The sequence below is a fragment of the Anabrus simplex genome, chromosome X, assembly GCF_040414725.1.
Source record: "Anabrus simplex isolate iqAnaSimp1 chromosome X, ASM4041472v1, whole genome shotgun sequence".
Taxonomy (NCBI): domain Eukaryota; kingdom Metazoa; phylum Arthropoda; class Insecta; order Orthoptera; family Tettigoniidae; genus Anabrus; species Anabrus simplex.
In genome coordinates this window covers 142,612,959-142,639,164 of record NC_090279.1, presented here as the reverse complement: position 1 = coordinate 142,639,164, position 26,206 = coordinate 142,612,959, and the positions used below count along the sequence as shown (strand labels likewise).

General features: G+C 39.2%; 1 protein-coding gene across 2 annotated transcripts in view; it reads right to left on the bottom strand.

Annotated features, from left to right (window-relative positions):
- Positions 1-26,206, bottom strand: part of LOC136886474 (uncharacterized) — a 71,919-nt gene that overhangs the window by 26,154 nt on the left and 19,559 nt on the right. The window contains exons 3-4 of one of the 2 annotated variants that reach the window (XM_067159267.2): positions 10,487-10,715; positions 2,520-2,682 (exon numbers count right to left, since the gene is read on the bottom strand). In XM_067159267.2, the coding sequence (XP_067015368.1) occupies positions 10,503-10,715 (213 nt within the window). In that variant the 3' untranslated portion in view covers positions 2,520-2,682; positions 10,487-10,502. Of the gene's footprint in view, positions 1-2,519; positions 2,683-10,486; positions 10,716-26,206 lie in introns of those variants that run through there. The other variant, XM_068230678.1, reaches the window with a different exon arrangement.

The window sequence follows — 26,206 nt, the reverse complement described above, 5'->3', positions numbered from 1 at the left end:
AGTCTTTTAAAAAATTTAACACCGGAACAAACTTGAGCCTTCTTGGTTGCTGTCCAAATTTGTCATAATGACAATGAATTCAGTATTTCGTTGCACAGATTCCAAGTCTTGATGTGTTATAATTCAATGGGAGAATCAGGTTGGTCCTTATGGTGTCGCCTGACAAATTAAATTGGCATTTTCAAGGGAAACATTTGAGATTCCTTTGTACTTGCAGACACCATATCATGTGATGACTATAGTCATAAAATATGGTATCTTTAACCATAGCCTAAGGGAAATAGCCCTTGCTACTCTGTAAAACCGTTCTATAGACCTGTATATACTTTAGATTAACAGAAACAGTCAATAAATATAACTGCAGAAATCATTTACAATTAACTGAAGAAAACAAAGGACATGTATTTCTGGTAATAAAATAATTTATAAACAAGTTAATCTGACCTCAATTTTTTTAATTTTCCCTGACCTCCTACACTCCGCAGACCACATGTAACGCCACTCTCCGGCAAGACAGTCTGCTGGTGTTCATGGTGCTATCCTAAGGAAATTAGTTCTCAATGAAGTTCTTAAAGTTGTATACTTCATCATTATAGATTGTTATGCTTTTCAGTGTTCAGTCTGCAAGTCACTATGAATTTCGTGGTGTGGTACTGTAATCATGTCCTAGTTCGAGAACCATTGGCAATGGCTGAGAGGCCTAGTAAGTGGTCCTGAGAGCCAGAATACCACTTGCTATCAAACAGGAGGGGGCATCTTGGAGATATTCCGAGTTGTGGCACTCCTTGTGTTCAGGTGGCTATGACTATACTGGTGGTCTCTAAACCGTTAGAAGAGAAAGTCTGATTGCGGCAATGTTTACGTACATATACCGACTGTTGTTTAAAGGGCACAAACATCAAGATCACTGGCATCAAATATTTAAAACAGTGATGACATGTTTTTCACGATACTTAATGTACCGGGCGGTACACCTCCACACCGCTAATTCAGATATTGCGCCAGTTGAAACTCCTCTACAGGAGAAAGTCTGAACTTTAACAAACTGAATTAACTCAACGGTTTCTCGGAAGATGTCACCCCTGTAAATTTTGTAATTTTGAAGTGTTCTGAACTGTGCCTATTTCGAATTGTGTTTGTTTTGCCCTGTATCAAGAAGTGCGGACATTCTCTTCTAGATGTCTCCACAGAGAAAAGACTATGATTGTGCACTCTGGTGCGAAGTGATGGAACTGTTTTTTGAAGAAACCTTGTATCCATAAGTTTGTTCTTTGTTAAATTTCTTTCTTCCAGTTTTTGGGTTGGCAATATTGATCTCTGTTTCCGCCAGTTTTGAATTCAGCCAATCGCGAATTTTCTAAATTAATTTTCCACCAATCCTAGGTTTCTTGTTCATGTTGTGTGTAACTTTTGATGTTAGCCGATAAAGGGAAGGGGTGTGGCGCTTTTATTTCATGAAAGGTCTCGAAGCTTCCTTGTGGGTATAAAACTGCTGAGGTTCATGGCTCGTCGCCACTCCATCGACATCTTGCTTAGTGTGTGAATATGTAGCAGGGGGCGGGAAGCGCCTCTTTCTTCAGGCAGTACTTCATCAACAAGGTAATGGCCGTTTAATAACTTTATTTCTTGCTAGCTCAGCAGTTTAACCCACGGGGCAGGTTCGAAACTTTTCTCATGTAACCTACCTTTAAAATGTAAAAGACATTTGGTAAAAATTCCGTCTCTTTAACTACAAATTGGGATAGAGAGTGCCTAACCCTCTCGAGCTCCCACTCATATTGTTTTGAGGTGACTACGTTTTCATAACCGATTTTCTTCTTTTCTCAATGTAATAAAGTTTTCTTATACGAGTCACCTCCTTAGTATGGGATTAGCCCTTGTGTAAGCGGCCTAGTGCCAAGTAGGTTTTAAAAGTGTATTAGGAGTGCAAGCTACGCCTCCAATCAATTTGGTATTTTGGGCCACGTAATTAACCTGTTCCTTTTCTGAATAGGCCCAGTAGGTTGGGTACATGATACCCCTGTGTAAAATTGTAAGTTGTGCCTGCAGGCAAGTGACTGTAAAAGTCGAGGATGCCTTAGATAGGCATGAGTAACTGGGAGCTGGTTCGCTCGTTTCGAATTAGGTTTTGAGCGCCTCTTGAAGGCCGGAATGTATTAGGTGAGAGCAAGTGCTCTTTGATTTCAGGGGAATTCTGCCCCAGGTGGTCTGGTTGAATATTGGTAAAGTGGAGCTTGGAACTCATTAATTATTCACTCAGGGCATGAACCCCAGCAAATGTAATTTATTAACTTGTTTTCCTGCTACTTGGTACCTGTTACTCTGTTGTTGTTATCTGTTGATTTTGAAAAGAAAATATAACCTTTGTTAAAGTTTTAAAATTAACTTTAATTTGGTAGTTGAGACCTATTCCAGCCCGCACCTTCTTTCACCTCTGCTGTTCCACAGATACCTCGGAACACTTAACTCTGTTGCTAAAGGAAAAAAAAGGAAAAACAGAGAAAAAAAGAAAAGCAATCTGCAACAAAATGTTGTTAATCTTTATAAATGATATTCACAAACACCTTTCCAAATTAAAGTAATAAATATTTTTCATGAATCTTCACGACACTGCAGTTTTTGCGGGGAAGGGCAGAAAGCAGGACCTATCTGCCGAATTACTCTGGCAAAGGTTGCCGACCCCTGTAATATACGATAACTCGTTAACAATAATCTCCCTGAACAATTTTAAAACAAACAAGATACTGTACATAAAATACCAAGAGAAGAATTTGTAAGCTAAGCAGCACTTTCAGAAAGAGAACTTTTGCACATCCAAATTCTCAATCAGGAAAGATGTAAACAAAATAAGGAAATCAAAATGATCTTAAAGCAAACTTTAAAAAATCTGAAGGGAATTCAGAATAGTATTGTGTTCAATAGAAAGGGAACATTAAAAAAAAAAAAAAAAAAACACCCAACAATGATGAGACAAAAGATTCCTTGGACTGCCCATTCATTCTCACCACAGATTGAAAACAGATATGAGCAGTTTCAAAGAATCAGAAGAAACTGACAGAAAGAAAAAGTATCCATAAGATTATGTTGTATGAACACCAGCATGACCGGCTGTTTGCAACACGAGGTGCACGTAGGATGATAAGCAATGTCAACATGCTAGTTTTAACTTCCCTGAAAAAACAAATATATTTCAGATGTCATTTGATGCAGCAGACCTACTAGCTTATTCCCTTTCTTTCCAACTGTTATGAAATCTGCTTTCCACCAAAGGATGAAGGATATTTGGAAACAGTAAAATGTTATCAATCTGAAGCACAACTATGAAGTTGCTTACTATTCCAAAAAAATTTTCTTCTAATATGTAGGAAAAAATACATAGTACTTGCTATGTTTTTCAAGAAAATTAAAATACGAATAATGATACGTGTGACTTATATTGCCACCTGTTAGTCACATGGCATTCACACAACAGATTTTAAATAGGACAGCCATTGGGGGTACGCATTTTTGTGCTAAGGAAGACCATATATGAAATTGAAAAAGGAAGTATTTTCTGTAGCGGAGATTACCTTCAAATCTGTCTAGAAGTATTTTGCCATCCTTTTGCAGGCTTTGTCAAGATGAAATATCTGGCAGAGAATGTCTCCGAACAGTTGCACCTAGTGATGGGATAATCAAATACTTTTAATAATCTAATAACCTCCATCTGATTATTTAAATAATCAAATAAAACAATTGAAACAGTTTCAAATATCATGTTTCTATCTTGTGACCACAAGCCATGAATCATTGTATTTTACGTGAACTTCAAGTAACACCGATATGCAATGACCAGCAATCAAACCCAGTCCGTCTTTGTGAGGAGGCAGCGATTACGTCACTGAGCTAACACGCTCCCTCATCAATCAGTCAATTAATTTATCAATCTTTTTTTGACAACAGGATAAATCGTTGTCAATTCAATTATTCCTAAGAAACTATTTATTCAAATGACTCATTCGATTGTTTCACCAGAATCACTCATTCGGTTGCAGCGAATGAATGTTAAAATAATCACTTCTCATTCAATTATTAGAAAAGCATTTACTCTTCAATGGTCTCATTCATTTGAATGCAGTTCTGAATGAATGATTGAATGGTAAAATTGACTATTTGATTACCTCATTGATTCAAATGGAGTCTCGGAGGAAAAATAATAAATAATCGGATGGAAAAATATACAATATTCGATTGAGTCATTCATATGAACAGTTTTGAACGAGTAATTGAAAAAAATAATCAAATGGAAAAATAATCAAAATGAAATAATCAAATAAGTGATTATTTTGTGCTCAATTATCCCATCACTAGTTGCACCTTACAGGAAATTTGCTGCCATCAGTTGTTGCACAAGATGATTCATAATTTTAAAAATAAATTTCCTTGCATTCGTGGAAAACATACCCCTTCATTTCATTCAAGTTGTCGTATTTTGATGGCCTCTGTTTGATTTCAGCAGAGCACATAACTACTCTAGATGAATTATGAGATATCCTATGACTGCAACACACACATCTGCACTACACTTCTATTTCGTAAGGTGTACAATTAATGTTGTACTCTTTTTCAGGTATGTCTCTTTTTAAGTAACTGTTTGATATATTTTATAACAACCTCAACTGTCTTCCTACGGACATAAATGTGTACTGTTGCCAGGCAGTCAACAGATCTCTAACTTCAAATTAATCTAGTTTTTATTTCTTCCTTTTATCACTTTCAAAAACAACGTTATTTAATATAATGTGAAGTATAGGAAAGCACAAAGAGGAAGACAGGATATTATATAATTTAGAAATTAACTGTACGATCTATACTGCAGTGCACATGGGGTTGTGCTATAACAACTTGAAATTTGATCCTTGATAAATGGAGCAGTTTTACTTGAACACCTCATAGTTTGCTAATGGCAACAATGAAGGCATAAAAGAAGTACCACAGTAAAGCTAGGAGTACACAGACGGCATTTTGCAGTCTAAGTGGACTGTATACCCTGTCAATTTGAAGTCACGTCACAGCATTCCGACACCGCCAATGTAATTGTATTCGACACCGCACACCAAGCATCTATTGCCATCCAAGTTAACTGCTGCAGTTGCTCACACTATACAGACAGCATGTGTGCACCATTCAGTAAGATATCGTTGAAATGACAAGATGGCTATTGAAAGTGATGCTGTTGGCAATAATTCATTTATTAATTAAATAAAAATAATCTGCCCATATACAAGGTGTATCATAATTAATAGTGCAAACTGAAACAGTTGTAAGTACACCATACTAGAAGCAAAAAGATCTTAGTAAACATTGGTCTGCAAATGAGCCGTTTACAGGATAATTTTGAATTTTTGGTTACCAGCCGGTACTGACTTGACTGTGTGTAAACTTTACCTGAGTTAGGAAAAGGTACCACTACAACATTAAGAAAAAGTTATTAGATATTTTGGTAGAAGTGCAGTTGTTTTTAATGAACAAGAAAACAGTCTTACTTGGTATGTTATAGTTACATGTTACAATGACCTGCAGTGTACTTACTCGTTAAAGGAAGTGTTCAAAGTGTCGTCCATGTACCAGGATGTAGACCTGAACTCGTCAACATACTGAGTTTTGAATTCTTTCCAATACGTCTGGACCATTCCGAAATTCTTGACAAGCACTTACAAGTCTCCATTCCAATTATTCAACCGCATTAACTGGAGTGTCATCTTATTGGGCCGTGTATTTTACCCAACAAACTCAATGGACGGAATTACCTGCTGTTTCTGTGGAGTACATTACGACTTCCATTTATTACTGTTAATAAACTTAACCATGATAGGTTAATATTGTGTTTGGTCCGTATTGACTGGTCTGAATGTATAATATAACTATTTATAATAGTTTATTTAAATCCACCTTGATTTAAATAAACTATTATAAATAGTTATATTATACATTCCATTTATTATTCAGTGAGTGCTGATGTCTTCTGGGCACTGTATGAACGAATTTCAGACAACTTCTTTTATAATGCAAAGACAATATTACTCTATTTCTCAATGGAAAGTGAACACGGGAAAATGGCAGTGCAAGTATTGATGGAGGATGAAATATTGGTGACAATTTCGACAGAATTTATGGATAGTGACCACGCAAGTGATTCAATTTTCGAGGCAAGTGATGAAAGTGATAATACTGTAATAATAATAATAATAATAATTACAGCGATTCATGTAAAGTTTGGGGAGGTGATAATGTGTTGCCGCAACCCGGACCTCACCGACATGTAAAAAATTCTAATACTGCTTGGAGATCGTGGACTACAGGTGATGTAGGCCTGCCTAAATTCCCTTTTAGGTCAGTAAGTGGATTTGTAAGCCATGGCAATTGGCGTGTTACAGAATTACAGTACTGGCAGTTACTTTTTACAACCAGCTACTAATCTCCATTACGAATGAGACTAACGAATACGCGAAACTAAACACATTCAGAGAAACACTCCAATTCAAAAACGGTCTATATGATGTTCATGAAAGGAGGTTACAGTCGAAGAACTGCAAGGTTTGCAGCAATAGGAAAGTTACGTTGGGGAGGCGAGAAACAGTTCACTTCTGCAAAATCTGTGAGAAGCAACCAGGGCTGTGCTTTGAGAAGTACCACACCCTCCAGAAATTCCGATGAAAATGTGGGGAAAACCTATCTGTGTCTTTCTTATGCCTTTGTGTAGAATATTTTTGCATTTTGAACCTGTACAAAGTTGTTGTAAATATGTAAGTAGGTGTTTCATAATACATCTCCCAGTATGGCGAAAACTGACTGAAATAATTACAAGTTGGGAGAAATTATGGCTAAGAAAATATTCAAGGGTAAAGGATTAAAAACAACTGCACTTCTACCAAAGTATCTAATAACTTTTCTTAATGTTGTATTGGTACCTTTTCCTAACTAGGATGAAGTTTACACACAGTGAAGTCAGTGGCAGCTGGTAACCACAAATTCTAAATTATCTCGCAAACGGCTTGTTTGCAGACCATGTTTACCAAGACCTTTTTGCTTCTAAGAACGTGTATTTACAGCTGTTTCAATTTGCGCTGTTAATTGTGATACAGCCTGTAGAATAACAGGTGCGAATCATCTAGTGAGAGAACCGAAAGAATGGACTGTCAGGAACATGCAAGTATGAAATTGCAGTCAGGATGGACTACAAGATGCAATCGTGAAAACTGCAAAACGTATCTGGAAAGCAGTCATTTGAACTCCAAGCTGACTGTTTCTTGCAGTTCATCTTGACTGCAAGAAGCCATCTGTATATTCCTAGTCTAAGGCTCTGGCAAGAAACAAATTGATTAGATGTTACAAAAGGATAATCTTTGATACATACCTAGAACATACTGTCATCACACGCCAGCCTCATAAGCAGCCAGTTATTTTCTCAACGCATAATAGAAAAAGGTAATTTAAAGAATCAGAGACTCACAATTAATAGGTATGGATGGCAAGTATGCCCAAGTGGATCTGTATAAATCGATCCTAATTCATTTCCCTTTATCAGGATAACTAAGCTTGTCACTTGTTTTTTGGATAAAAGGATTAGGAGAATAAAGTATGTAAGAGTTCAATGCCTAAAGGTATTAAATATAGCAACTCTATATATGAAACCACAACATAAAACCACTACAGAACACAATCCCATTAACATAATTACAGATGTATTACTGAGAGTAACAGCAAATTATCTTTTGTGACAACAGATTCACAAGGTTCCACAATAAAAACAGATACAGGAAAATTATAGAATAGTTCAGTACCATTCTTTACAAGCCAGTTTATATGACAATCCCAAACACAGGGAAACTGCTCAAATTAAAAGAGAAAACCTTCCATCATCCAATTCTTGAACAGCTTATGAATGTGGTTTAAATAGAAAATTCCTGCCACGAGAGAGATCACCAAGTTCATTTTCCTGATAAATTGTGTTGAAGAAAGTTGGCAGCATTTCCTTTAGCCATGATCACATGGGTCGGTAATGAAGTATAGGCTTTTAAGAATCAACTTTTAGGCTCCTAAAATAGGATTTTGTGCACCTTAATTCCTCAAATAACAATAACTGTAATGATGCAATTAATTAGTCTTAAGCATTATGGCTCATAGTGGCAAAACAATAAAAAAATACTACTTTCATAAAGTCTTAACTTATAATTAATGAATCATTGTATTATACGCGGGCTGATCAACAAAGAATGAGACTTATTTTTTTTTCACAGATGTTTATTGCTCTATTTCAATGTTTACATGATCTTTTTCAAAGTAGTCCCCTCTTACTTCAATGCACTTTTTTATAGCGCCTCTGCCAGTCCTTGAACACATGCTGCAGACCATTCTTTGTCAGGTCCTTGAGAATCGCCTCACTTTTCTTGAGCACTGCTTCAGAGTTTTCAAATCACATCCCCTCCATCAGCAAAGAGACGCAACACCTCATGGCTTGTCTCCATTCGCACAGCCTTTTGTTCGGGAGTCAACAGATGTGGCACCCAATGGGCACAAACTCTGGTCATATGGAGATGATTGTGCATAATCGTAAAGACACTGCCATATGAAATTCTCAACACTTCATTGAGGTTATGTAATGTTATCCCCCGATCCTCATGGATAATCACAGCAGCTGTGTTGATACTGACTTCAGTCACCGCAGAAGCCGAAACACAAGGCCCACCTTGCTTTGTTAAGCAGACAAATCGGCCTTCTTTGAAGTCCTTGAGCCACCTAAACACTGTTGCATGAGGTAGTGCATCTTCACCGTACACTTGCATCAGCTTTTCGTAAGTTTCAGTGGCTGTATGGTTTAAACGAAAACAGAATTTGATTGTGCTGTACTGCTCCTCTCGCGTCACCTCCAATGTCTGGTATGCGAAAAACACATAGCGTCTACACAATAGAGCATTACCACCAACCTACCGATATGATACCTACAGACATTATACACAAAAACCCGCTCTTTTCAAATATTTATGTTACAGATAGGAAATTATCACGGAAGTTACAGGAGAAAATCAGTCGCAGTCTTTGTTGATCAGCCTACGTAAGTTATATCATTAATCATATTAAATACAAGTTTTTCTCCAGGTACTCCAGTTTTCCCTGTTATCTTTAATTCCAGCAACACTCTCTAATGTCATTTCATTTCGTCTGTCAGTCATTAATCATTGCCCCAGAGGTATGCGACAGGCTTTGGCACCCGGTACCTTTCCTATCCTCGCCGCTAGATGGGGGCTTCATTCATTCCATTCGTGACCTGGTCGAATGACTGGAAACAAGCTGTGGATTTTCATTTTTCATTAAATTCCTTGCTCTGTGGTTGTCAATACATTACTGTCAACATTAAACTAATTACATACCAAATAATTTAAAATTAACAATAATTGAAGTAAAAATGGGGTACAAGTGACAAAATGAAGAAAAATAGTTTTGCCGTATATTTGATCTCTGATATACATGTGATAAAAAAATATTGTGCAAGTGATATGAATGAACATATTTCAAAAAATTACCGTACTAAACGCACACAAACTTGAAACATATTTTTCCCAAATACATTTTTAAATGTAACTTTTACTTTCTTTCACTATGTTCTTCCATTATAACTGGCCCTTTCAAGTCATTTATTTGTTTCTATAACCAAACTACACAGGCTCATCCTAATAGATTCAAAACTTTCCATTTCACTGCTGCACTAAATAATAATAATAATAATAATAATAATAATAATAATAATAATAATAATAATAATAATAATAATAAACACACACTAAATAGAAAGCATTTTTTGGCTTTACAATTTTAAAATAGGTCAACAAAATGGAATGGTAAAATACCATAAAATGAACCAAATATTCTTTTCACTACAATAACATGGAGATATTCAACTGTAGTAAGTATAAAATGAGAAGCTGTTTCTGTTGTCATTTTTATGGAAAAACATTTTCTGGCCTGACGCAGGCAATATGTATTGCAGAGAAAATTTTCACAAAATTCAGCGCAATGAGTAGGCGAGATAACACAAGGACAATAGTTTTAGTTTAGCCTAAAATACAAAATCAGAAGTATCTTCACAGTTACTCTCAGTATTAACAGGAGATTTTTAAAAATTATCTCAGACATCTACACTGGGGGTTGGGTTGAGGAGTAGGAAATAATATTGCAATACAAAATGAGTTAAAATAAGTTCAAAAAATATCATATAGACATATTTATCCATTCTATGAACATACCCAACATTGCACTCACTTAAACCTAAGTAATTTAGGGACAACCACACAGATATCTGCAGACATTCAACTGATGTTTCTATTCGCAGAAACATGAACATTCAATCTCTCAACAACAGACACACGCCAGATCGTAGAGACGATTACACTGCTCCATTCATCGAGACAATTTTAAAACATTAGAAGTAAATAAATAAAATCCTTACGAGGAGGATGAGGAGTTCAGTTGTCCGGTCGGGGCCGAGCCGTGGCTCCTGTGCTGCCGATTATTTTGTGCTTTAAGGTACCCATTCTCCCTTGGACTTGACGGAGCTGGAGTTTCAAGGAATCCGACAGTTGCTTTTGCAACTGCTGAACCTCAGATATTTCTCTCCTCAAATTCTCGTACTCTTCTTTCACCTGATTCACACTCCGCAGGAGGGTTAGAATGGAGACCTTAATGAGAAAGAATTGCAGAGGGGAAAGGGAAGATGCCACCCCACACAACAAATATTAGTAAATTGTCAGAAGAGACATTAACTACAAATCACAGGCAACACAAACATTCAATTAAGAAATAACACATTTAGAGTTAGTCAACACTCAAAATGGTTAAAAAATTGGCGATCTTAAATTTTGTTTTAAATCCATATTTCTTTCAAAACATCCTTATAAAATTACCAACGCATTAAAACTTTGGATATCTGTCCCTCTTTTAAATGTAATATTTTTTTTTTTACAACCGGCTTTACGTCGCACAGACACAGGTAGGTCTTATGGCGACGATGGGATAGGAAAGTGGGAAGGAAGCGGCCATGGCCTTAATTATAGTAGAGCCCCAGCATTTGCCTGGTTTAAAAATGGGAAACCACCAAAAATTGTCATATTGTTAAAACTATGTGCAATGGAGTTTCATTCATTATTAACACTCCCTCTGTGGATCAGGTCGTCCTCTGAATTCCAACATCGTGGATTCAAACTTAGCAGAGGTAGTTCGATTTTTGAAGGGCAGAAAAAAGCCTATTTGATGCTTCGAGTCGAACGATATAAAGGATCTCTGGATATACATTTGGTGTTTACCTGACAAAATCAAAACTCTGCTACAGATCGCTCAGCAGAGATCTGGTTTACTCTATCATCTAGTACTGTGGAACATCAAAACTGACATGCAGGCAGGCTAATTGGCATTAAATTAAAATCCCTTCACACAGTAGCTGATGTCATATGATTATTATTATTATTATTAGGCCTACTCAGCGATGTAGTAGGAACAGTGATCTAGAACTTCGATCCTTGTTAATGACTAGCGTGGTGACTGTGTAGCACAACCTCGGATTTTCTATCATGTTACTGCTTAAATGATATCAGATGTGAAGCAGCTAAAATGCAAATCACCAACGCTAATATGAAAGCTCCCAAAACAATGAAAATGGTGAGAAACCAGCCATTGGACACTGTGATGTACTGTTGGTTCATTCAAGCCCTCAGCCAAGGAATTCTTCGGTCGGGAATAATAATCTCAAAAGCTATTATTTAATTCTTCTTCCAGGTTGAACTGTGTTGTTGTTTTCTGTACATTCCATACAGTTTGCCAACGTTTCAAATACATTACAGCATTCTTTGTCAAGGTGACTGAAATAATACCGTAACGTATTCAAAACATCTGCAAAATGTACGGAATGTACAGAAAAACAACAAAGTTCAACCCGGCAGAAGAAGAACTAAATAACTCTACATACCATGGAAGCTTCACATCTAGGATCCAAAAGCTATTGTATGAACAACAAGCTTGGTGGAGATCCAGCTTCAAAAGCAAGCACAGTCTGGCTAGATAAAATTTAAGTTCATTCATAGTATTAGATATTTGCACACAACGGGTGAAAAACTGAGTGCCAACTGAGCAGTGATAAGTGAATACCACGAAAAGTTTCAATACTGTAACTGTTTTCTCACTTTATTCTATTATACATCTATTCTCATATCCATCACGACGGATAATTGAGTTTGTATTTAAAAAAAAAGTGTGGCTTCAGCTACAGTGTGCAGGCGTTCTGATTCAATGCCGTTTAGGCAACCTCTGTATCAATTCTGATGATCTGTTTTCCTCCACCATATGGCAGGAAGACCGGTTACATCTCAAAACTCATGAGCTAAAATTAGTAGAAAATAATCAAAATTCACGACTAAAAACTAGTAGCTAAATTAATATTCTAATGAGTCTCAAAATTCACGACTCCGGACAGCAGATGCCTGCGATGGCCGTAAGAAGGACGAGGTGCGCAGTGACTAACAAAGCCCTTCAAACACATGTTTGTCCACCCATTCTTAGAATGTGATATCCCATGTAGTGTTAACAGGAATTATCACTCTACCAGAGACCAATTTCTCCAAGTACAACAATGATCTTTATCAGTTATTCTGCTTAGTGTCATCGAGCAGTGCACAACATAGAATTCATTACTTCGCAAAAGGGTAAACTAAATTTAGTGCGCAATGGTTATAGGTTTTATAAGTGGCAAAAAAGACAAGTCGAGCCTGGCATAAAAGAATGTCATCCATGTGTGCCGATGAAGTCATATTGCAAGTGACAATAGCGTTTTAAGTGAAACAGCCCACCATTTGATGTCCATGTGTTTCACCTCCTGTCCTGTATACTTTGTGCAAGGCTGCTCAATAGGCCCACCTTTTGATGAGAGAGGTGCCAATTACAAGAGTGCAAGGCTGCTCAATAGGCCCACCTCTTGATGAGAGAGATGCCAATTACAAGAGGGCGTGCAGTTCCGGCTGGCACTAACAATGGGCCTTTTCGTAGAAATCCGATTACATTTTCAAGTATCTACAGTCAATATGTGTGAAGGGTGGGCATTTATCCATTAAAAGAAGAACTGGCCTGGCTCGTGAGTTTTGTGACTGGCACAGGTAACCTACTCTTATCAATCCTCTTCTTGGAATTCGTGACTTTTGATATTTGTGAGTTCTGAGACAACACGGGAAAACCAGACATCTATTGTAATTTTGTCATGTAAGCAGCACGTGTCATCATAGATCTTTCACAGGTTAACACTGTATGACATGGAATATTCTCTTCATTCTCAGATGGGTTTGTTTACACAGGGAGTACAAACAATGCCAGGAAGTAACCCTCTAACTCACAATTTTCATGTAGATTCAAATAGAGCAAGTAATGCAATGTCATTTTAGATGAGGTATGCAGCACAAATGCCTGAAAATAAGCACCCACAATGTATTATATCACGGTTATGTTGCAAAACCCATCTTTAGGGTATCCTGTGGTCACAAAACTGCAAAAGATCTGCCAAAAACTGGGCGTCAAATTTTTCCACGAATACAATACTCCCTAGCTCACACTGTCGTTTGAAAGTAAAAATAGAAATGAGACCAGGCAGAATTTATCCAGAGATTCCTACCTGATAAATTATGTTTGGAAAAACTATATTACCTTATACAAAGGTTGGTTTTTAAGTTTTGGCAACTATTGTATTTTATTTACTGATACAAAGCACACATACATGGTTCTAAGTTTCATAGGCCTTCAATATAGTCACCAGCGTTGCATACAATATGTCCCCAGCAGTGCAGAAGCTGTTGGATCCCGCTGGCACTGCCCAGTCTGTCGATCGTGCAAAGATAACAGTCGGTAGCCTCTAGAACGTCTTCAGTTGTATGGAAGCACTTCTTGCTTAGTGGCTCCTTTATCTTAGGGATTAGGTCAAAGTTGCAGGGACTTAAATCCGTAGAGTATAGGGGTGATAGAACACCTCTCAGCCTCCGCAATTGAACAATTCACACACAACTCCTGCTGTGTGTCCTAGCAATGTCATGCAGAACGATGGGTGGGTTATCCATAAAGTGTCGCCATTTTCTTCTCAGAGCTGCTCGCAGATTGCTTAAAAAAAAAATGAACATTAACGATCTGCCGTGGGGAAACAGTATGCATTAAGATTGCACCATCCCAATCATAGGCAAGAATCAGCATTGCCTTCACACTGGTGGAGGTCTGCCCAACTGTTTGTTTCTGAGGTGACCCGTGATGACACCACTCGTTCGATTAATGTTTCAGCTGTGGTTCATAAGATTTGACCCAGGTCTCATTAATGGCATTGATACACCGTAAGAAGTCCTCTCCTTCGAACAGTGCGTACGAGAAGCGTCATATCGCAGCCATTTCTGCATGTCTTTTGGAACCCATTTTGACGCTGTTTTCCACATATTCAGGCCGTCCTCCAGGATGTGCAGCAAAGCTGTATCTAGCGCTAATACACAAATCGTTACATTCCGATCCGTCTCCACTAACACGGACACAGTCTGCACATGTTCGCCACTTACTGGTGGGTGACCAGATTGAGGCACGTCCCTCACACGTTCGCGTTAGGCTGCAATGAACCATCTTATTGGTCTGTAAGGTAACGCAGCTGCACCGCACACCTCTCGCAGTCCTTGGTGACACTGTTGTGCCATCATCTTTAACCAGCTTCTCTGTTCATGCTTGGAAAACATGGGGACTGTCTTTTGCGAGTGCTTACTTACAACTGCATATCTTCACCTGACCACTGTGAACGGACGTGGAGGGGGACGGATGAGGTTACATGCTCTAAGGGAGGGGACGCAGATCAGCAACCTTTGGTAAGAATGACAGAGCCAGGCACCATTGAACGGCTGCGCTGGAGCACCGTTGCCAAAACTTAAGAACCAACCTATGTATTTAAACTGTTGATTTCAAGACCAGTTTTAATAGATATATTCCTTGAAGCAAACATGGCATTCCTTCTTCGAACAGAGTGGGGCATATTGAGCCATCTGGTGACAAATGAGAGAACCATTTAATCAACCAAGAAACTGTTTGGTGATTCAAACCTTTTGGCATTGTAAGGACAAGAACATATAGCACAGTCTTTGTAAAATGTGAAGATTTACTCAAGTTCTCTTTAACAAAAAAAGATATCTTGTCCATAACACCTTACTCAGTTGACTCTGGATGTTGGCTCCTACCCTCATTTTAACTGTGCTGATTCTTTTACCATGATTACTGGATGGCATTTTTCCTACGATGTGTATATTTTTAAGACCTGACAGTTTTCAATTCAATCCTATCCAAGGGGGTAATAATAAAACTATTTCATTTTAGAGCTACTTCAAATTTCTGGATGACCAATTCTTGCACCATTCAATGATTAAATAAAGTGGCTCGTATATATTTCTGTAATACCCTGTATCTATCTTAATAATTATGTATCACATTTCAACATCCTGACACCAATCTTTAAAAATCAATAGTGTTTAACTTGCAGTCAATAAAGAGAATCTGAAACAACCCTCTTCCTTGTGATAAGCAAATGGTAAGAATTTTTACTTCTGAAATACAATGAAAGGATCATCTGTTTATCTCATATCTACCTCAAGAAAGACCTAAATGTATAAATACTCTAAAATGGCTGCTAGAACCAGACCGATTTCTATTCAAATTTATAAGATATTCTTAAGTAGTCCAACATTCATTCCTCTTGTTCAGCCAAGGAAAATGAGACGTGATCCTAATGCCAAGAAATAGACAGGTGTAGGCTAAAATGAACTAAAAGGACAACAACTGAAAATTACAGATACTTTTTTTGAAGTATCTAAAATATATCAGCTAAAGGTTCCACTGCTGACGATCTCACCAACAGGATCATCTGGCTCCACGGGCAAATGGTCCAAGGGGTCCCAGGTTCAATTCCCGACTGGGTCGGAGATTTTGATGATGATGGTTGTTGTTTAAAGGGGCCTAACGTCGAGGTCATCGGCCCCTAAAAGTACGATATGAAATAACAAAAAGTCAAAATTCATCCACTGACCAAAATAAAATAAAAAATGTCATGAACAATGAATGGATGGACATGAACCCAACAAACAACAAAAAACAGTGGATTAGACTAAAAAAAAAAAGATCGTAAATAATAGTATTACCGACCAAGGTACCACTTATAAAGCACAATGATGCTTGATGTCTAAAGGGGTGCAAAATCCACGTCTAAGGCCCCATGGAATGGTACATGTCACGAGTAAAGTACAACCATGGTATTTGTCATGTTGGGGTACTAATCAAAAGCAGCGAAGACTCACGGTGTTTCACACAGGATGGTACTACTTACAAGTATTGCACTTCGTACAGGGAACGCAGACCTATGGTGTTTCTCCAAAACGCCACTCATAGCCAACGCAAACCGATAAGGTTCCTCACCTAGGTGTACTAACCACAGGGACTCGCACTATCCCGTGGTTTAAAGATAAAAATTTACCGGGTGAGTTGGCCGTGCGCGTAGAGGCGCGTGGCTGTGAGCTTGCATCCGGGAGATAGTAGGTTCGAATCCCACTATCGGCAGCCCTGAAGATGGTTTTCTGTGATTTCCCATTTTCACACCAGGCAAATGCTGGGGCTGCACCTTAATTAAGGCCACGGCCGCTTCCTTCCAACTCCTAGGCCTTTCCTATCCCATCGTCGCCATAAGACCTATCTGTGTCGGTGCGACGTAAAGCCCCTAGCAATAATAATAATAATAATAATAATAATAATAATAAAGATAAAAATAAAAATTTAATGATGTTCCGTATTGAACTATATCACAATTAAATTGAAATAAAAAACAATGTAGTTCAACCTATTCAATACAAATAAATAAGAAATGTAGTGTTACATTTCTATTTAATTATAAGCGGAATCGGTACCGGTTTCAATGTAAAAAACAGTTTTTTACGTCAACTGTTCTAAAGAATCTACAAGATCCTGTTTACATACTTAAATTATATTAAACTGTATTATTTATATATGTATATTCACACATTTTCACAACCGAAACAATTACAGACTGGTTCATCAAGCTATTCACCGAGTTCCGTCGGCATTTGAAAGCGCAGTGCCGGACATTGAGTGTGTTGCGCCGATCTTCATGAGCTAGCAATTCGCTTCAAGCAGGCGACTCGTCTTCGACTTCTAGACAATGTTGGGACTTCATATTCATTAAATTATATTGTGACTTCACGCCTGATAATATATGCATGCTGGCTCATTTAACTTTTCACCTCTTCTTGTAAACATTATGAGACAGTGCTGAACTTTGCGGGTGTTGTGCTACTATTCAGAAGATCGCGCCTTACTTCTTATAAGTGACTGACTTTCTACTTCTTCTAGATTTTACGATTTCAAATTGCACATTGCCAATCCCCATTAACATATTTAGCCTCTTCAACTGTTTTTGTGAAAGACTCACTCTTTAATTTCTTATTTACCTATGCATAGTTTTTTGCATTTTAATCGGCTGATGATGACCCAGATTGGGGGTGAAACCGGTACCGATTCCGCTTATAATTAAATAGAAATGTAACACTACATTTCTTATTTATTTGTATTGAATAGGTTGAACTACATTACTTTTTTTTCAATTTAACTATCCCGTGGTGTTCCTCACATAGTGGGTACTAATCACGTGCAAGGCAGACCCACGGTGCCGCTCATATAGCGTTACAACTCTCAAGTTATGCCCAGACACGCGGTGTTGCTCACATAGGTACGATGCACGGGTACTGGAACCCTCCAGGCCAGCCTCTTTACTGCTACTAATCACAAACCTATTTTGTACCTAATTTAGTGGTACTACTCGCAAGTACAGGCAACCCATGGTGTTCCCCGCATGATGGTACGAATCAAAAGTAGTTTCATGGTTCTAATTCAATCATCCCTTGGTCGCCCCTGTTAGTCGCCTCTCACGACAGGCAGGGGATACCATGGGTGTATTATTTGTCTGCGTCCCCCACCCACAGGGAGTAAAGAGAGAGAAAAAAGAAGAAAGAAGGGATACATCACTTCGAAAAATGAAGTAACGGACGAAGAAAGGCAAGGGCCACGAAGGGCGTGAAAATGAGACTCCCTAGGCCTTGAATGCTCTAATACCGTTGGGGTCAGAAAAGAACAAGAGTTGACCAAGGGAGGTCGGATAGGATAGACTAAAGTGAGGAGCCTGGCACAAGTAAGTGGAAGCAATGCCAGGACTCAGCTAAGGGCCCCGTGGTTGCCAATCCACACTCCCAAGTTGAGAGCCCCTTGGGCCCCTTTTAGTTGCCTCTTACGACAGGCAGGGGATACCACGGGTATATTCTACATGTGCGTCCCCCACCCGCAGGGGGTAGTGTGTTGGATCCGCGAGAGGTATTTTATTTCCCTCAAGTCCGCCAGTACGCCGGTTAGGACCCCCCCATCCGCCACCTGGGAGTATCACCTCTCCCCCTGCTATGCCAGCGTAGTAGGTTCGTGGGTCGGAGATTTTAATCTGGCTCAGGGACTGATATATGCGCTATCTTCAAAATTATAATTTATGATAGGTAGGGGCCCATCCTTAGAGACCTACCCGGATGTGGATGCGGGGTTAGTGTCTTAGCGGATGCAAACTGTATGGCAATGAGGATAATTTTGATGATAATTTCTAAACAATGAAGTTTACTGATTTTCACTCAGGTACACTCTTATTTTTGCTTGTGGTTTGACGCCCTTAGCACCGATAAGGGAGAATGGTGATATATATAAAGAGCCTTGAGACCATAAAGCCGTAAATCTGACCGTAGCCTAACTGGCGCTCCTGCCTGCAGTTAGTGGAAGGAACAAATTTTCTGAAAGAGAACCATTCAGTATGCCAGTAGTTGTTGCAAGAGGAAATCCTGCATAAACTTGTGACTGTATGGGGCCTGGTACTAGATTATCAGTCCTATTGTATTATGTTAACAGATCTATCCATTTCAGTACCTTTGGTATAATATACTGTAGTTAATTACAATGTCCACGAATAACCATTTGCAAATGCAGACGAAGGAAGTGTGGAAGCGGATAATATTTTGTAAATCCGCACAGGTCTCTATCCATCTTCACAGACACACAGGTCGCCTACAGGTATTAGTTTGAAAGACCTGCACCAGGACTCTCTGGAGGCCATAAACCCAGAGGATACAAGGTGAAGGAAACTTGTAAAAGAGAAGTTGTATGGAACAGAACAGGAAAGTGCCACTGAAGTGCTATTGAAAAATCTATCAAACTTAGGCCTACATGCATAGAACTTTTCTAAGGAAGCTACAGGATAGTTGCTAGATGCTGCACTATAGCGCACCGAATCTCGCCACAGAACGACTGTCTTTTATTGCTTTTTTTTTTTCCTGCTATTGATTTTTCATCAATGGAAAGATGGGAAAGGGCTAGGATTGAGAAGGTAGCAGCCGTGGCCTTAATTAAGGTACAGCCCCAGCTCTTTCATTTCTAGTGGCTTAGTTACTTCTAATGAACTTTTCTCAGCTACTGAAGCACTCTTTCTTTATTGGTCTGCAAATGCCCTGTCTAGTACAAAGACCCCGGGTCTAACATATCAGGGGTGCACAGCATAGAGCCTCTGCTTCATGCCTAATAGCAAAGACTCTATTAGGAATGTTTGTTATACAGTAGTTGGTAATGAGAGCTATAATGTTTTGAATTCTGGGAGTGACACCATATTCCATTAATTTGAGCCAATGGCATAGAAGTGAGAGGTATACAAAAAAACTGTACGGTCTATGATATTAGATTACAAATTTAAATATATTTCTAAGGGTGGGGACTGGTGGGTCCTGGGCATTCAGAACGACTACATTATTCCCCTACAATAAATAGGAGGTAAAACCTGTATCATTTAACTATCGCTATTACGTCATGTACATTGTTGGTTCCTTATTCAAGTTCTAACCTAACTTCATAATCTTGACTAATGGGTAATGGAGGAGGGTCATGAGGAAACAATGACAGCAGTGTCCAAGTAGTTGAAATAAGGTGGGCCAAAGATGACAGACAACGCAATAAATGTAATCTTTCTTTACAAGTATTGAAATGGAACAAACAACTGACATAACTAGTCATATACAACACTGAAACTTAGTATATTGTGCGGGATGGCAAACTGGTTTTTCGAGGAGGAAACCCTGTCTGGAAAGCATGGTTTGTGTGCCGTCCATTTTGGCAACACCCTGGATAAGGGGATGACCGAGCATTCTATATTGTGGCAATAAACCTCCACCAACCCAACAAGAGCATCATATTGTGCATTGAATTACAAAAAGAGTTGAAATTGTTGACCACCTCTTTGATTATCGAGCCTGTAGGTACTGTAAAGTACCGTATTTGACAAGGTGTGTCAATCTTCGCACCACCGATGTAGGCTTGGTAATCAAGGACGACGACACTTCAAACCCCTTTTGTAATTTATTGCATGACATGAAGCTCTTGTTGCCAGCCCCGTGGTGTACGGGTAGCGTGCCTGCCTCTTACCCCGGGTTCAATTCGCGGCCAGGCCAACGATTTTTACCTGGATCTGAGGGCTGGTTCGAGGTCCACTCAGCCTACGTGATTAGAATTAAGGAGCTATCTGACTGTGAAGTAGCAGCCCTAGTCTAGAACAGCTGGGAGGATTTGTCGTGCTGACCACACATCACCTTGTAATCTGCAGGCCTTCGGGTTGAGCAATGGTCATGTGGTAGGCCAAGGCTCTTCATGGGCTGTTGCACCATGGTGTTTGGTTTGATGCTCTTGTTGGGTTCATGGAGGTTTCTTTACAAAATGTGGTACGTATCACCTTCCCCATATTTTTGATGCCCCACAGCACTTGAACCATGCATTTTAGGACAGGGTTTCCCTCTTGAAAAGTGATCAGTTTGTTGTCCTGCACAATATACTAAGAGTTGTTAGTGTTGTTCTGAAATCACCATGAATAGGCTAGAAAGAGAGGAAAATGAATAGCGACACAGAACCAAACCCTATGGTGCCCCAGCCCTGATGGAGCTTGGCCTACCAAGTGACCACTGCTCACCCCAAAGGCTTTTAGATTACTTATCAGCGCCTCGAGAGAAATTGCAGCAGCTTCTGGGTGCGGCATGAGTAACAGATACTACAATAAGCTACAAACATTTATTGTGATAGCGCGAGTTCTCTGAAACACATGCACGTTCATCATGCAGTACTTACACTGAATGTGAAACTAAAACACAATTGCACGACCACTCTGAAACTTCACAACAACTCTTCAGTTCGCAAGAATCGTCGTGGATATAACAGAGGTTCATTGTTAGTCCCTGAGACCCCTGGCGTATGTGCAGCAGCCACGCTTACCCCTTCTCCCGCATTCAAGCGACTTCTCGTCAGACGACCATAGTGTTAGGCGATCCATCGTCAGTATGGCGAATCCTCTCGGCTGATATTCTTCGCTTTCTAGACTGCGGCAGCTATCTCACTGTCAGATAACTCTTCAATCTGGACCTTGAACCAGCCCTCAGATCAAACTAAAAATCCCTGACCTAGATGAGAATTTGAACCTGGGGTCTCCAAACCTTGACACTGGCAAAAGGACAAAGGAGTAAAATTCAGAGCAGTGATGAGATTTTTTAGAAGTATGATGGGAAAGACAAAGGACAGAGTACGGAATGAGAATGTAAGGAAGGAAACCACAGAGGAAAAGCTGTCCAACGGAATGGAGAAAAATAAACTGAGGTAGTTTCGACATGTTAAGAGGATGGGACAGAACAGTCATTCCCTTGTAACGTGTGTTACAGCTGAACAGTTAAAAAGAGGAATCTGGAGAATGAAATAATTGATCAAAATCTCATCAATTGCAAAAGATAGTTCTTACTTTTTTTGTGTACTTTGGGCTATTATTTTCTGAAATAAAACCTGTCCCAGTATTTTAAATATTAAAAAAAACATACGGTAATGGGTGTCACACAAATGCAACCCACCTGTTAAGGTAGATGGTGCAAATCAATAAACTCTGAGATGACAACTAACAAAAACTTGCAAATTTTATTGCAGACCAACGAAACTCCAGAAACATTAAACATATCATTTTTTTTTTAGAAAAAGGACAATCACCATTTTTCTTGTTATTCCACTATTTTGAATGCAGCCTATCGGGTGTTACAGGAATTGTAACGTGTGTTGCACAGTTGACAAAACACTGTGAGTAAAATTGCCAAAATGCTTATCAGATTAAAGGAGATAATAGTATATAAGGACAAATTAAAGTAAAATTATTTATTTAAATGATTTTTTGATAGTTTACTAAAACGTGCCACGGTTGCTCTTTTCATGGAATCCATGAGAACAGGATACCGAACCAGATGACAGAGACTAGGATTAAAGGGAGGAGATCAAGAGGTAGACCCAGACTGTGGTGGTTGGACTCAATCAAGAATAGTATAATAAGGAGGAACCTGGATTTGATCAGAGTTAAGAAAACCTGCAATAGACCAGCCGAACATGTCCTTGGACACTCCCAGCACTAGAAGTCATATGATAAATAAATAATGGTTGAATGGAAGATGGAAAGGTGCTATTAACATCCTGACTTGGCTGAAGCTGGAAAAGGAAAACTGATGAGGCGACACACACACACACTTTCTCTCTCTCTCTCTCTCTATGAACCATGAAACCTTGCCGCAGTGGGGAGACTTGCATATCCCAATGAAGCAGATAGCCGAACCTCAGGTGCAACCATATCGGATGGGTATCTGTCGAGAGACCAGACTAACGAATGGTTCACTGATAGGGGGTTAGCAGCTTTTCGGAAGTTGCAAGGGTGGCAGTCTGGATGATTGACTGCTATGGCCTTGTAATAATACTTAACATGGTTTAGCTGCGTTGGTACTGCTACATGGCTGAAAGCAACGGGAAACTACAGCTGTAACTAACTCCTGAGGACATTTGACTCTCTCTGTATGAATAATGACTTCCTACCGGGTAAAATATTTCGGAGGTAAAAGAGTCCCCCATTCCGATCTCCGGGTGGGGACTACACAAGAGGGGGGGCAATCATCAGGAAGATGGATACCGACATTCTGCGAGTCAGAGCATGGAATGTTAAAAGTTTGAATAATTATGGCACGTTAGAGAATCTGAAAAGGGAGATGGATAGATTAAAGTTCGATGTAGCTGGTTTAAGTGAAGTACGCTGGCAGGAAGAGAAGGATTTTTGGTCAGGCGACTACAGAATATCAACACAAAATCAAACAGGGGAAATGCAGGAGTTGGTTTAATAATGAATAGGAAAAATAGGGCAGCGGGTAAACTACTACGATCAGCATAGTGAAATGATTACTGTTGTCAAGATAGACACCAAATTAATGCCCACAACAATAGTGCAGGTCTGTATGTCTACCATTTCAGCAGATGATCAAGAAATCGAAAAAATATATGAAGAAACATAAGATTTAGTACAATATGTAAAAGATGACGAGAATCTAATTGTGATGGGAGACTGGAATGCAGTGGTAGGCCAAGCAAGGGAAGGTAATATAGCAGGAGAATTTGGACTGGGACAAAGAAATTAAAGAAGAAGCCGGCTGGCTGAATTCCGCACCGACCATAATTTAGTCCTTCCTAATACTTGGTTCAAAAACCATAAACGATGGCTGTATACATGGACAAGAGCTGGAGACACTGGAAAGTATCAAATAGACTTCGTTATGATTAGGCAGAGATTCAGAAATGAGGTGATGAATTGCAAAACTTTCCCACAAGCAAATGTAGACTCTGACAACACCTTGTTGGTCATGAAATGCCATCTGAAGTTGAAGAAAGGAAGGAATGCAAAAAGATGGAATCTAAACAATTTGAAAGAAAAGAGAGCGAGGGATTGTTTCAAGACATATGTTGCACAAGTACTAAATGAAAAGGCTGAAGGAAACACAATAGAGGAAGAATGGGCAGTGAAGAACAAGATCTCTATGGCTGCTCAAGAAATGTTAGGAAGAAAGAAAAGATCAACTAAGAATCAATGGATAACTCAGGAGATACTAGAGCTGACCGATGGACAACAAAAATACAAGAATGCAAAAAATTAAGAGGGCAGAAAAGAATACAGATGATTAAAGAATGAAGTGGATAGAAAGTGCAGGACTGCTAAGGAAGAATGGCTGAAGGAGAAGTGCAAGGATGTTAAAGGTTGTATGGTTCTAAGGAAGGCGGAAGCTGCATACAGTAAAACCAAGGAAACCTTTGGCGAAGGGAAAATAAGGTGCATAAATATTAAGAGCCGAGATGGAAAACCACTTCTAAGGAAAGAAGACAAGGCAGAAAGATGGCAGGAACATATCCAACAGTTGTATCAATGTAAAGACATAGACGATACGGTTCTGGAACAAGAAGAGGCTGTTGACCTGATGAAATGGGAGACCCAATTTTGAGGGCAGAATTCGACAGAGCTTTAAGAGACCTAAACAGAAACAAGGCACCTGGAATTGATGACATTCCCTCTGAATTACTGATTGCCTTAGGAGAAAATAGCATGGCAAGGTTATTCCATTTAGTGTGCAAGATGTATGAGACAGGAGAAGTGCCATCTGATTTTCGGCAGCATGTTGTTACACCTGTTCCCAAAAAAGCCGGTGCTGACAAGTGTGAGAAGAATGGAAAGACAAGTTGAAACTGAGTTGGGAGAAGATCGAAGAAATGTAGGAACAAGTGAAGCTATTCTGACTTTATGTCTCATCTTAGAGGATCGAATTAAGGAGGACAAGCCCATGTACATGGCGTTCATAGATCCAGAAAAGGCATATTGACTGGACCAAGCTATTTGACATTCTGAAGGGGATTGTGATCAGATACTGAGAACGAAGAATTATCTACAATCTGTATAAAAATCAGTCTGCAGTTTGTCCCCTCTCCGTTTCAATATTTATATGGAACAGGCAATAAAGGAGATCAAAGAGAAATTTGGAAACAGAATCACAATCTATGGAGAGGAAATCAAAACCCTGAGTTTTGCTGATGATATTGTTATTTTATCTGAGACTGCAGAAGATCTGGAGAAATTGCTGAATGGATAAGGAGTACAAGATGAAAATAAGTCCAAAACAAAAGTAATGGAGTGCAGTCGAACAAAGTCAAGTGATGCAGGTAAATTAGATTAGGAAATGAAGTCTTAAAGGAAGTACATGAATATTGTTACTTGGGGAGTAAAATAACTAACAATGGCAGAAGTAAGGGCGGCATGAAATGCAGACTAGCACAAGCAAGGAAAGCCTTTCTTAAGACAAGAAACTTGCTCAAGTCGAACATTGATACAGGAATTAGATAGATGTTTTTGAAGGCATTCGTCTGGAACGTGGCATTACATGGAAGTGAAACCTAGACAATAGCTAGCTCAGAAGCTTTTGAAATTTGGTGTTAGAGAAGAATGAAGGTGAGCTGGACAGATCGAATCAGAATGAAGAGATACTGAAATGAATCGGTGAGAGGAAACTGATTTGGCTAAATTTGACGAGAAGAAGAGATAGTACCAATATAAATGGTCCGTTATTGGACATTATAAATTTTCCAGCTAGCTCATTCTTGGTTGCCAGCGTTTCGCCCTCGTGTGCTAGGGTGGGCTCATCAGTTGGTACCTAGCACACCTACCAATACGCTGGCTAGTGCATACCGTGGAGGCCACTGCGTAGGCTAACTGGAGCCACCGGCAGTGCCAATGCACTAAGAGACTTTGTCTCATCACTAAAAATTGATGCCTGCTTGGCCATCAGATGATATAGATGTTGATTCCCATAGGGAATCTGAAATATTTGTCCTGAATGAGCAAATTTATAATACCAATATAAATGGTCCGTTATTGGACATTATAAATTTTCCAGCTAGCTCATTCTTGGTTGCCAGCGTTTCGCCCTCGTGTGCTAGGGTGGGCTCATCAGTTGGTACCTAGCACACCTACCAATACGCTGGCTAGTGCATACCGTGGAGGCCACTGCGTAGGCTAACTGGAGCCACCGGCAGTGCCAATGCACTAAGAGACTTTGTCTCATCACTAAAAATTGATGCCTGCTTGGCCATCAGATGATATAGATGTTGATTCCCATAGGGAATCTGAAATATTTGTCCTGAATGAGCAAATTTATAATAC